The sequence below is a fragment of the Eleutherodactylus coqui genome, chromosome 12, assembly GCF_035609145.1.
Source record: "Eleutherodactylus coqui strain aEleCoq1 chromosome 12, aEleCoq1.hap1, whole genome shotgun sequence".
NCBI lineage: Eukaryota > Metazoa > Chordata > Amphibia > Anura > Eleutherodactylidae > Eleutherodactylus > Eleutherodactylus coqui.
This window is the reverse complement of record NC_089848.1, coordinates 103714342-103727874: the sequence shown is the minus strand read 5'-3', so window position 1 is coordinate 103727874 and position 13533 is coordinate 103714342. Positions and strand designations below refer to the sequence as shown.

General features: G+C 41.0%; 1 protein-coding gene across 4 annotated transcripts in view; it reads left to right on the top strand.

Moving 5' to 3' along the window:
• DIP2C (disco interacting protein 2 homolog C) overlaps positions 1 to 13533 on the top strand; it is a 476875-nt gene that overhangs the window by 262734 nt on the left and 200608 nt on the right. For all 4 annotated transcript variants that reach the window (XM_066585296.1, XM_066585294.1, XM_066585295.1 and 1 more), the window contains 2 exons: positions 4541 to 4738; positions 13341 to 13432. In XM_066585296.1, the coding sequence (XP_066441393.1) occupies positions 4541 to 4738; positions 13341 to 13432 (290 nt within the window). The remainder of the gene's footprint in view (positions 1 to 4540; positions 4739 to 13340; positions 13433 to 13533) is intronic.

The following is a 13533-nucleotide window of genomic DNA, read 5'->3' as shown; positions in this document are numbered from 1 at the left end:
GCAAATTCCTACCATTTTGTTGGCGTTGGCGCGCTAAGCAGCCACCAAAAAACGTGTGTTCTCTTAAGCCAGAAATATGTTTTGTGTTCCAAACCACGGGGAATCCACAAGTGGTTTACTTCTCAAGGAGGGGATGTATCGTGCGCTCCAGCAACCGGATGTGGAATGTCCGGAAATACATGTTACTTGTACCAGTTGTTACAATAATGTAGCTAATACCTAGAGATACGTGATCATGTCAGTACAGCTGAATAAAAGTGAAGGAAATCACATGTGCCCATATAAAAAAGGGCTAAATATGCACAAAAAGTTGCGCTTTTCGATCTCTATGACAGATTATGTTCCAACAGTTTAAAATAATATCAAATAAAAAATTGCAATAAAAATAATGATCGTAATAATAATCATAAAATTCTAAGCTAAAATCAAAGGAGGAGTTTGGGATTTTTTTTTGGGCTCAACACACTAATTTGCAAATGACCTCAATGAAATCCTTGGAAAAGGTGTGACATTTGGGTTTTTCTTATTTTTAATAGCCACATTTTATAGATTTCATAATTAATATTTTATGTTTTATATTATGTGACATTATATTTTATACGCTCAATTACGTCAATAGGATTCCAGGACCGTCCAGTGTGCAAACCTCACCTCAACACTTATATACTTTATTTTAATATTATCTTTCATTTTTTAATTATGATTTTATATCTTGTGATATTTTATATTTCAGATTCCATCTTTTATCATTGTGTATCATTTAACTTTAACCCTTTCCAATCCAATTTGTATTCTGGTTTTCCTAGGGGGCTTACTCTTTTTGCTACCGTTATAAAACGGTGCTACCTGCTGGCTAAAGCCAGTACTACATGAGGTGACACGTTGGATAGGCTCCGACAGCAGAGAGGCTGGCAATATACAGTAAGAGAACCCCGACGGACGTCATCCAACATCGGAGCTGTACAGCCTTAAATCATAATGTCTTTAGACGTCAGTGGATTGGAAAGGGTTAAATCTTTCACGTATTTTTAACCCTCTCTTCATTTTATCATTCATATATATATAATTTTTTTTCACATATCTATCATCTTTTATTTGAGATAACATTTTTCTGATTATTAATATCATTATTTATTGTTTCTGCTTCTTTTTATTGCTGTTTTTATTTGAAATTATTGCTTTTAACTATTGGAACATAATTTGGCGTATATATCCAAGGCCGGCTGCACATGAACGGGTCGGATTCCACATGTGGTGGCCTGCAGCGGAATCTGGCTCTGATTGCAGCCGGCGGCCTTGCCTACCTGTCACTTCTTTACTGCAGATGACCGCGGACGCTCGCCATTGGTCATGCGCGGTAGAGGGATTTCCTGGAAATGGGGGAAACGAGATAAAATAATACATCAAATACTAGCCTGTTAAATCCTCTTGCCATTCCCGCATTACACTGCAGTACTTTCTGCAGCGCATTGTTTACCTATCTGCATTGATTACATGACGTCTATAACACATGACCGCAGCAGCCAATTACTGGCCTCCGTTCCACACACTCCACCGAGCCCAGTGATCACCTGCAGTCGTCGTGTTGTAGATGCAAGGTTATCATTGCAGCTATGTAGCTCTGGAACGGCCGGGGGATTTAACGTGTGACCACTTTGTCTTTTGCTATCTCATTTCCCCAGCTTGGACACATTTTGTCCAATCCGAGAAAATTCCTTTAAAGGAAGACCCCGCTTAATATTCAGCAATATCATCACACATCTTGATCCTGCAGTAAAAGTTTTTCGAAAGACTAAATTGTGCATTTCCTGGTAGCAGAGACCAGATGCTGGTTATATAATTTGAGATAAGCTATTAGCTTACATGACAGAGGAGGAGAGATAAACTTCTGCTCGTTTCCACCAGCAACCAGCTTACAAACGTACAAATTTACATATGTAATTAAGGTCTTCAAATAATAGCCTGCTGTGCTGCCGATAGTCATCTAGATTATCAGAACACCACGGAGCCGTGCACTATCTGTGCCCAACAATGCAGTTCTCCACTAGAACATTTAAGAAGAGCATCATTTTAACCTTTTCCCACCCCATCGTGTAAATGTAGGTTATAGACGGCCGTCCATTGCCACACCATGAAGCATATTTTCGGTATGATGATCCTGCAGGTGCGTTGAGAGCCCTGCTCCATTTGCTGGGATCAGAGAAAATTCTGATCCCATCCGTTGACTACTTCTTTAGTGCTGCAAGTAGACATGTTTACCTAAACAGAAACAATGAGAAAGGATGAGGAAAAGGCCGGGGGATGTGAACACTCCAATAGGTAATGGAGGAGTAAAATGTACTAGACAACAGATCAGAGAGAACAAGGGTCTATCCATGATCATAAAGTGACCAAACTTGCCTACTAAGTGGAGCACCCACCCTGAAAAAGGCGACCCCCGCAAGTCCCTAAATGGCAAATGGGAGACTGTGGGAACTACAAGGGATGAATGCAACAGGACAGACCCACATAAATGCACAGTACACTTTACTACAGACACAAAACAAGGCGGCAAACCAATAAAGACCAGAACCACATGGTAAACAATATACAGCACAGAGCAGGGCCAGAAATACAACTGTATAACCAGCGCCCTCTGATAGGAGGAGACAAAATAAGAACCCCTTAACCAAATATGATAGCCTAGCTTGACCGTCATTTGCGTCAGCCAGCCTATCAGAGTAATAAAGAAGGGAGATGTTATCCCTTCGACAGTCAGTGCCAAACAACAAAGCGCATGTGCCGACTCTGGTGCCAATGTGATGACCTCATGCTGGACCTGCGCATGTGCCTGGAGAACTCTGGTGCAAGCAGCGTGACAACTGTTAATGGGCAATCACTCTAATCATTGGACCGTGTCACCAGTAAGACAGTCCAGGACCTGACAAGGTTCCCCAAGGCTGACTCGTGTGTATGCCTACCAAGAAATGATTGTAATACGTCCTAATAGGAGCATATGCATGTATCTATGTGGCGGCACAAAATGCTGACCTGCAGAAATATGACCGCTATTGGTAGAGAAAGAAGAACATTTAAAAGGAACCCCCAAAATGAAAGTTATATGAAATTATATGCACACGAAACACAACGGGCAGATTTACTAATACTATCTGATACTTTAGACAGTGACAGCGTAACTAGACCGTCTTTAAGGGATTCTGTCATCAGATTCATGCTGCCTGACCCACGGGCAGCGTGAACGAGACACAGAGATGCCTGTTGGTGCCGTGCGGGTTTTATAGTGAAACGTTGCGGTGTTTCAGAATAAACACATTTTGACGTTTGACTCTGGACTTTGAATTGACTCTGACCTCCTTCCCTGTCAGGAGGGCAGGCTGTGCCTTGCGTTCCCCCCCTGCTACATGAAAACTGACAGGTCTTTCTCTTTTGTGTAGAGGGATGGAGCTGTCACTCTGCATGCAGTGGGCGGGGAATACCCAGCATAGCCCGCCTCCGTGACTTGGAGCTCCGCTCTGAGTCAAAATTCAACGCGCATTTATTCTGAAACGCTGCAGTGTTTCAGAATAAAACCCTCTCAGGAAAACAGGCATCGTTGTCCGGTTCATGAGGCATCTCTGTCCTGGCTTCATGAGGCATCTCTGTCCTGGCTTCATGAGGCATCTCTGTCCTGGCTTCATGAGGCATCTCTGTGCGGGGGTTCTTGAGGCATCTCTGTGCGGGGGTTCTTGAGGCATCTCTGTGCGGGGGTTCTTGAGGCATCTCTGTGCGGGGGTTCTTGAGGCATCTCTGTGCGGGGGTTCCTGAGGCATCTCTGTGCGGGGGTTCCTGAGGCATCTCTGTGCGGGGGTTCCTGAGGCATCTCTGTGCGGGGGTTCCTGAGGCATCTCTGTGCGGGGGGTTCCTGAGGCATCTCTGTGCGGGGGGTTCCTGAGGCATCTCTGTGCGGGGGGTTCCTGAGCCATCTCTGTGCAGGATTATAGGGGTCCTGAGGCTTCTCAGGACCCCTATAAAATGCAACAGATTTATCACAGTGTTTCATGATGTTGGATGATAAATGTGATCTATCTTTATACTGTGTAGTTGAACTGTATACTACCTATTAGTTGGCTGGCTTACCTTATGCTAAATCTTGCACCAAAAATGTTATGCAAATTTTTGTGTCATTTTTGCCACACAATGCTGCACTTAGGCCAACAACCCCCTTTTTCGGATGCAGCGGAAAAAGAAAGGGAAAGTGTCTAAAACACATGACAAATATTTGTACCTTTTAGAGTCCTTTAAAAATGTTTAACATAAAATTTTGATTTATGCAAGAGGTTATTTTCTAGCGACACATCCCCTTTAAGTGGTGTCTCTAAATCACAACATAAGCGAATCTGTAAGTATATGAAAAGTTTCATGTGGACAAAAAAGTTTTTGCAGTAAAAACAAAACAAGCTATATTAAAAATATAAAGGAACGGTTACACATTTTTTTGCCCACATGATGATGAATTTTTTGTTGTCTTGACATTAAATCTGACATGAAATTTTATCTGAAGTCCAACAGCCAGATCCAAACCAGCCAAAACCAGAGGGAGCCCAGATGTTAGCCATGCGAGGAGAGCAGTTGGGAGTAGTCACCAATTGGCCGCCTTCCTTAGAAGCTGCACTACAGCGATGGGGAACCATATCACCTAAAGCGCCCTGCCTTACCACTATGGATACCAATGGAAAACCACTCTACATATTGACCTATGGTAAGAGCCTTGGATCTGTGTTGGCATAGTTTGGGTGAAAGTAAAGCTAGAAGTCTGTTGAACGTCATTGACCGCCCTTAAACCGAATGTTATCAGACTGGATGAACTGGTCTGCTTCTTGGGAACGTATTAAAACTGAGGATCTAGATGGCCAGATAAGGTGAACACCAAAGGCGAGTCTTAAATAAAGGCGACTTGAAGTTGTGGAATTGACTTTTGCGCACAAATTAATCTGTTGAAATGAGTATAATGAAGGTAATGTCACTTTGATTAATGACTTTACTGCAGGGACTTCCAGAAATGTTTTGACACTAATTATCTTCCAGTTCCAAAAACGTGGTTTAATACATAAATGTGTTTCTATCACTAATAGGAGTCCAGATTACCGCTGTAATACGCAGCTTGGTTTTTCTTTTTCTGCATCAGCCGTCAGAGGGCTGAATTGTCCCATTATTTATGTTTTAGGGCCCATTTTCGTGGGCGTGTTACCTGTCTGTGTTTTTTATGGACCCATGATCGCCAATCAGGCTATTCACACGACCATTTTTTCTGCGTGAAGACTAGAATCGGACATGCGGTGTTCACGGCCCGTGGGACTCGGACTGCACACAGACAACTCTCATATGCCCGTGTGAATGGGTTCTTAGTTGTACATTTTTGTGCTAACCCCACCCTTACCAGAATGCAGAGGGTAATACTTCCTTTGGGTGCGTTCACCCGTAGCAGAAGTGGTGCAGAGTTTCCACAGCGTAAGATCCACATCAAAACTGCATTAAAAACCCCGTCAAAATCAGCACATAAGTGTTTTTTTTTCTTTTTAAGTGGATCCGCAGTAGATTTCACCCTTTAAATTGAAATATGTGCATCCATGTCAATATCCAGACGTGCTTTAATAACCCCTTAGGCCTAATGTCCTCGGGGAAAATCAGATCCGCTGCGGATATGTAACACGGATTTCCGCAGCGGATGCAGTGCGGATAAGCTGAAATTCCTTTTTTTTTTTTTTTCATGCAGGAGATCAATTGAGATATGAGCTTTATGAGCTCCCGCACGCATGATCCGCACTTAAATGGAGCATGTCGCGTTTTTTTCCACGCGCATGAAATTTTTAAATCACTTTAAAATACCATCCGTGGGTATTTATCTACCCGCGGGTGGTCAATGCATTCCAATGGGAAATTTTAGGTGCGGACCACGCACGCGGGTGATCCGCTGCAGATTTTAAATTTTATTTTCCCCGTGGACATGAGGCCTTAGGCCATTCCAAAGGCCTCTAGGTCATTCCAAAGGGTTCACTTACTACTTCTTGCAACTGCACTCTTGTGAGGGTTGATCCCATTCTGAGATTTGCTATGGGGCCCTATGATTGCTGTGGGCGCCTCTGGATATTCGCCAACAGTACTGGCACTAGTTGCTTTAAAGAACGCTCCCCAGAAATCCTACATTGTATTTGTTGTTGAGCTCTGAAAAAGCACTTAGTAGATTGGTTCTAAATTGAAGCACTTAATGGCCGAGGCGATGATCCAGTCAGGCTGTCTGCAGATGATCATTTCTAAAAATTGCTCCCATGATTTGTTGTGTGATCAGACGGCGCAAACATCCGTAACGCGACATGAAATGCAATTGTCCTGGCCATGATGAATGCGCGGTCTGAAATGGCAGCTACAGAGCAATCACATATTCATTTTCTACTTGCTTGTTGTGCTGATGGTAAAATGATATTGAGTTGAGTCCTTATGGCGTTCTGCCGTACATACCGTATATGTACTGCTGTGTACGGACCGCTAGATTCAGCCTCGCTGCGACTTCACCTGGCTCTACAGATGTATAAGGTTCCTTATCAGTGAAGGTCGTATTTACTTTTGACATAGAGGGACTTTCTAGATTTAGGCCTCATGCACTCGGGTGGACTTGAATTGCGGAATCGACAATCGTGCGGAAGATTCGCAGTTCAAGCCGCCCATACCACTTGCGGACTTGTTTTGCGTATTTTTCGCAGCATGCTCCTCGGATTCCGTGCGGATGGGCTCTATTGATCTCTGTGGAAGCGAGCGATCCGCAAATCAATTGCGGATTTGTAGGCAGATAGCTCTCTTTTTGCTTGGAGACCAAGCAGGTAGGTTGGGAGGAGGGGGAAGGCAGCCGCTGGGCTTGCAATTTTTTTCCTGCATTGACGATCGGCAGTGCATCCACGTGGAAATAAAATCGCATCTGTGATCGCCATCAGGCATTTAAAAATCATTTGCGCACTGACTCGCTGTGTGCATGAGACCTAATTCATATAATCAAAGTGTTAAGTTTTCATCCGGTGACAACAAACTGAGATCTTGATGTAAATGATTTAATACATAAAACATATAGCAAAATGTGCCCTGTGTGAACATCGCTTTTGTTACGTAGCAGATACGGAGCCACTGGCTCACTGGCTGATTTGACTTTGGGGATGCCCCGTAATGACTAGATTGATATCCCTAACCAATAATGGGATCCATACTATCATTAACAATACCACAGTGCTGCCCGCGCAAACCAGTCCAGCAGGATGCTGAACAATGTGACACTTCACAACTTATCAATAGAGATGAGCGAGCATACTCGGTAAGGCGATTTACTCGGGAGAGCATCCCCTTTTTCGAGTACTTGCAGGCTCGTCCCTGAAGATTCGGGGGGAAGCGGGGTGGAGAGTGAGAGAGAGATCTCTCTCTGTCCCTCCCTATCCCCTTCGCAATCCCCCCGAATCTTCCGGGACGAGCCTGCAGGTACTCGAAAAAGGCCACTGACATACTTTAACATCACCCGAAAAGCATGCCTGTATCACTGATGTAATCAGGGCTACAGCCATTTAAATTAGAAGGAGCTCTGTTTGTCCAAATCTGTAATGTCCTTTTCCTGCAGAACAATTGGAGCTCGTTCTCAACTGTAGGAGTGTTAAAGTGGAGAATTTGAGCAATTGAGACTTTTGAGACCGTTATATATATTTTTTCGCTATCCTGTTTTGTTTAGGTATTTAAAGGCGGATAGGAAACTGCTAAGGTAGATTTTTAACATTTTGTGCTGCTGTCAAATACTATGAAAAAGGGCTTCTTAAAAAGTCCAAGAAATGCCTTAGACTTTTCTTATAAAGGAATAAAGGACTTTATAGTTTCCTTTGGGTTCACAGAGTTTTTACTGCCCATTTATATTTTTGGTAGAACCCTTAGAGGTTATATGTTGGCTGTGATGTCGGTGTCTTCGGGCTTGCTGCAGCTTTTGAATATCGCACCATGCCCTCGTTGTCACCTCTTTTCTTAATGAAGAAAGATAATAGGAAATATGTGTAAAACAGTCTTGAGACTGTGAAATGAGCCTACTTATTTGTACAATGCTCCATTTCTCAGCTTTCTTGAATCCTAATGATTTGGGTGGAATCTTTGGTCATGCTCGGCTATAGTAAATCTTTAGCAAATACACTTTGAAGGCCGTGTTGATTCACCTGACCTCAGTGTTTACATGTGAAGTGAAAAGGCAAATCTTATTAGTACGTCTCACACTCCGACTTCCTCTCTGGTAAATGACTGCCTTGACCCTTGGCTGCAAGCAAAAATATAATATAAAAGAGTAGATTAATTTAGTCTTGGCGTCCGGGCCGCAGTCACTCATTAACCATTACTCCACTTTCCCATGAAATCACATGGATTGAATATTCCGGGAAAAACAATGGCTGAGCAGCTACAACAAGGTTATACAAGGAAAAGCCGCGGCGAAGGGAATAATTAACGCACCAATAACAATTATACTTGCAGAAAGTCTGAGGTCTTACAATTCATTGACATTTGGAGATTGCCCCCAAAATCTAACGTGTGATACAGTTCTAGGGTTATTCTTAGAGAGCAGCTCCATGGAGAAAACTTTTCTTTCTTTCTCTCTTTTTTTTCCTTTTTTCTTTCTTTCTCTCTTTTCCTTTTTTCTTTCTTTTTTCGTCTTTCTTTCATTCTTCCCCCTCCCCTCTTTCTTTTTCCCCGTTTTTCTTCTCTTTTTCTTTCTCCTTCTTGTTTTCCTTTTTTCTCTTTTTCTTTCTCTTTTTTCTTTTTGTTTTTTTTCTTTCTGTTTTTTTCTTTTTTTTTCTCTTTTTTTCCCTTTTTCTTTCTTTTTCTTTCCTTTTTTCCCTTTTCCCTTTTTCTTTTTTCTTTTTTTTCCCTTTTTCTTTTCTCTTTTTTTTCCCTTTTTCTTTTTCTTTTTTTTCCCTTTTTCTTTTCTCTTTTTTTTCCCTTTTTCTTTTTTCTTTTTTTTCCCTTTTTCTTTCTTCTTCTTTCTTTTTTTCCCTTTTTCTTTCTTCTTCTTTCTTTTTTTCCCTTTTTCTTTCTTCTTCTTTCTTTTTTCCCCCTTTTCCTTCTTCTTCTGTCTTTTTTCCCCCTTTTCCTTCTTCTTCTTTCTTTTTTTCCCTTTTCCTTCTTCTTCTTTCTTTTTCCCCCCTTCTTCTTCTTCTTTCTTTTTCCCCCCTTCTTCTTCTTCTTTCTTTTTTCCTCTTTTTCTTTCTTCTTCTTTCTTTTTTTCCCCCTTTCTTCTTCTTTCTTTTTTCCCCCTTTCTTCTTCTTTCTTTTTTCCCCTTTCTTCTTCTTTCTTTTCCCCCCTTTCTTCTTCTTTCTTTTTTCCCCCTTTCTTCTTCTTTCTTTTTTCCCCTTTCTTCTTCTTTCTTTTTTCCCCTTTCTTCTTCTTTCTTTTTGCCCCTTTCTTCTTCTTTCTTTTTTCCCCCTTTCTTCTTCTTTCTTTTTTCCCCCCTTTCTTCTTCTTTCTTTTTTTCCCCTTTCTTCTTCTTTCTTTTTTCCCCTTTCTTCTTCTTTCTTTTCCCCCCCTTTCTTCTTCTTTCTTTTTCCCCCCTTTCTTCTTCTTTCTTTTTCCCCCCTTTCTTCTTCTTTCTTTTTCCCCCCTTTCTTCTTCTTTCTTTTTCCCCCCTTTCTTCTTCTTTCTTTTTTTTCCCTTTTCCTTCTTCTTCTTTCTTTTTTTTCCCTTTTCCTTCTTCTTCTTTCTTTTTTTTCCCTTTTCCTTCTTCTTCTTTCTTTTTTTTCCCTTTTCCTTCTTCTTCTTTCTTTTTTTTCCCTTTTCCTTCTTCTTCTTTCTTTTTTTCCCTTTTCCTTCTTCTTCTTTCTTTTTTTCCCTTTTCCTTCTTCTTCTTTCTTTTTTTCCCTTTTCCTTCTTCTTCTTTCTTTTTTTCCCTTTTCCTTCTTCTTCTTTCTTTTTTTCCCTTTTCCTTCTTCTTCTTTCTTTTTTTCCCTTTTCCTTCTTCTTCTTTCTTTTTTTCCCTTTTCCTTCTTCTTCTTTCTTTTTTTCCCTTTTCCTTCTTCTTCTTTCTTTTTTTCCCTTTTCCTTCTTCTTCTTTCTTTTTCCCCCCTTCTTCTTCTTCTTTCTTTTTCCCCCCTTCTTCTTCTTCTTTCTTTTTTCCTCTTTTTCTTTCTTCTTCTTTCTTTTTTTCCCCCTTTCTTCTTCTTTCTTTTTTCCCCCCTTTCTTCTTCTTTCTTTTTTCCCCTTTCTTCTTTCTTTTTTCCCCCCTTTCTTCTTCTTTCTTTTTTCCCCTTTCTTCTTCTTTCTTTTTTCCCCTTTCTTCTTCTTTCTTTTTTCCCCTTTCTTCTTCTTTCTTTTTTGCCCCTTTCTTCTTCTTTCTTTTTTGCCCCTTTCTTCTTCTTTCTTTTTTCCCCTTTCTTCTTCTTTCTTTTCCCCCCCTTTCTTCTTCTTTCTTTTTCCCCCCTTTCTTCTTCTTTCTTTTTCCCCCCTTTCTTCTTCTTTCTTTTCCCCCCCTTTCTTCTTCTTTCTTTTTCCCCCCTTTCTTCTTCTTTCTTTTTCCCCCTTTCTTCTTCTTTCTTTTTTTTTCCCTTTCTTCTTCTTTCTTTTTTTCCCCTTTCCTTCTTCTTCTTTCTTTTTTTTCCCTTTTCCTTCTTCTTCTTTCTTTTTTTCCCTTTTCCTTCTTCTTCTTTCTTTTTTTCCCTTTTCCTTCTTCTTCTTTCTTTTTTTCCCTTTTCCTTCTTCTTCTTTCTTTTTTTCCCTTTTCCTTCTTCTTCTTTCTTTTTTTCCCTTTTCCTTCTTCTTCTTTCTTTTTTTCCCTTTTCCTTCTTCTTCTTTCTTTTTTCCCCTTTTCCTTCTTCTTCTTTCTTTTTTCCCCTTTTCCTTCTTCTTCTTTCTTTTTTCCCCTTTTCCTTCTTCTTCTTTCCTTTTTTCCCCTTTTCCTTCTTCTTCTTTCTTTTTTTCCCCCTTTTGCTTCTTCTTCTTTCTTTTTTCCCCCCTTTTGCTTCTTTTTCTTTCTTTCCCTTTTTTCTTTTTCTCTTTTTTTTCCCCACTCTTTTTCTCTTTCTTTTGCTTTAAAGGGGTTGCCTGGGTACCAGACATTCCCTTGATGGTTACTAATGTGTTAACATAACAAAAGAGCACAGTACTTGCCCCTCTTCTGCTGCGGGATCCAGCACTGTAGCTGCACCATCCTTTTAATTGTGCAGCATGTCATCACAGGAAGTCACCTGAACTCTGCAGCTAATTGTAAGTTGCAGTGTCACTGTTCCAAACTCTTGGCGGCATGGCGCTCATGATATGAGTGCTGACACCAAGAGAACGGCCAGTTACAATGCAGTTTCTGATTGGCTGCAAAGGTCAGGTGACTTTCTGTGTCAGGGTAAAGCTATGTACTGTCGCCAGTTGTCTTTACATACTGCTTTGACATTTTCCACAACTAACACTGGAAGGACACTGGGGCTACAACGCTGGATTCCTGAGAGGAAGGTCAGCTCTTTTAACACACTTTCAGTTATCAGGGGATTGCTGTCTGGTAACTGGACAAACCCTATAGTATCATTATGCAACATTGGAAGAAAGAGTAATTATATGATAAATTCAAACCTTACACAAGTATTTATCCACCTTCTGTCCAGAGTCTAATATTTCACTTTCTTCTCTTAATTTGTGTCTTTTTCTTAATTTCTAGGCTCTCAGCTCAATACATCTTGTAGCAGAAACGTCATGTTCCCTTTAAAAGCTATTTATTGCTTTGACCTGTCAGTGGATTACATTAGACTCAGGCTTAATTTCGCTTACAGCCTGACATGAACAGAAATATTTGAATGTGAACATTTTTTTAATCCAAGTTTGCTGGGCATTTCTATTTTTCACTTTATTTGAAGTTCTAGCTGAACACATAGTTTTGAATCTCATTTTCCATATCTTTTGAAATCAGAACTCTGCCCAAAATAACAAACTTTTATGTGTGCTCCTATGAGCTGCTATTCTGTTATTCACAGTATTTCACTTGCAGACACAGCAGTTTGTTCTTCAGAGCTGTTCTTCCTACTTCAAACAGCAATGTCAAGAGGTTGCAAGTTTATTGAGCTATTATGGAGTTATAGAACAGTGTATTCTAGGAAACAAGTCACCCAGCATCCACACAAGTGTATACAGATTGTTCCTTGGGCTCTTACACCCCCTCCCTCACCTCCAGGACATCCATCATATATGCTTTTAGAGAAAGTAGAGAGAAATCTCCCTTTCCTTGTGTTTCCACGCTTTTCAGTAAATGCAGCTGTCATGGACACTCCGGTATAAAAAAAAATATGGTACCCCGTCGCTTACTGCTCTCTACTTCTTGCTACAGCAGCAATGATGGCCCAATACAGGGACATGTGACCACTTCAATTAATCTCCAGCCAAAGTATGTACTGATTGGCGTCAGCAGTCACATGGCCCTGGTGTCGATAATGACCTCTTCAGGAGATATTTTTTTAGACAAATCTTCATTTTAGGCCAGCATGGTTAGTTAGTTAGCTATGTTGCCTTGCAGCGTTGAGGTTGTCAGTTCAAATCCAACTAGGGACAATATCTGCAAGGAGCTTGTATATTCTCCCTATGTTTACTGGGTTTCCTCCCACGCTTTAAAAAAATGTACTGATTCTTTTTTTTTTTTTTTTTACATCCTGTGAAATGGACCCTAGTGTATGTGTATCTGAGATAGGAAAAGTGTGCTCCATAGTGTCATACTGCAAGACCAGTTAGTAGAGGAGTAGTAAGGATATTAGTACCTGAGGAAAGTGGTACAGCAGGCCAATTAATCTCTCCTGCTGAGCAGCAGCCTACCTGATGGCTGGAAAAGGCCTCTGTAAGAAGAGAAGAGAAAATCAGGGATCCCGACACACTGGACAGAAGAGACAAGGTGCCAAAATGGTGAAGAGGAAATGTGTTTCAGCGCTGTACTGGCGCCTTCATCTGGCCTTTAGTCCAGATGAAGGTGCCGGTGCGGTACTGAAACCAGTTTGGCTCCTTGCCTTTTGTCCATCGTGCCGGGATTCCCTGGGTCTGCCTCCTCTTCTGGTATAAATGGTAACAACCTCTTTACAGTTCATTCGGTTTGGTCTTCCCCGCTTCTTTCAAGTCAATAATGCAATTCATTTTTCAGTGATACTTATAAAGAAATGTGATGTCTGGGCCAGTATGGGAAAAAGTCAAAGACACCAAAATTATGCCTTAGTGTACTGCTATTAGAGAGGGTCATAGCCGGGGAAATACCAGACCCACTGAGTTTTGCCCTTGATCGACTTTATTAATATAATTGGACTCTCATAATAGAAATATTTTAAATTTTTTTTAACAGGAAAATTGTGGACTAGAAGCATGAAGGTTGCCTACAATATACTACATAAACTGGGAACCAAGCAGGAGCCGATGGTCCGACCGGGAGACAGGGTAAAGCTATGCACCGTCTTTACATACTGTTTTGGGGACCACAAGAGCTTTTCTTTGTGTGTTTTTGTGTGATCCTAAGGAAAGCTCATCAATAGAGATGA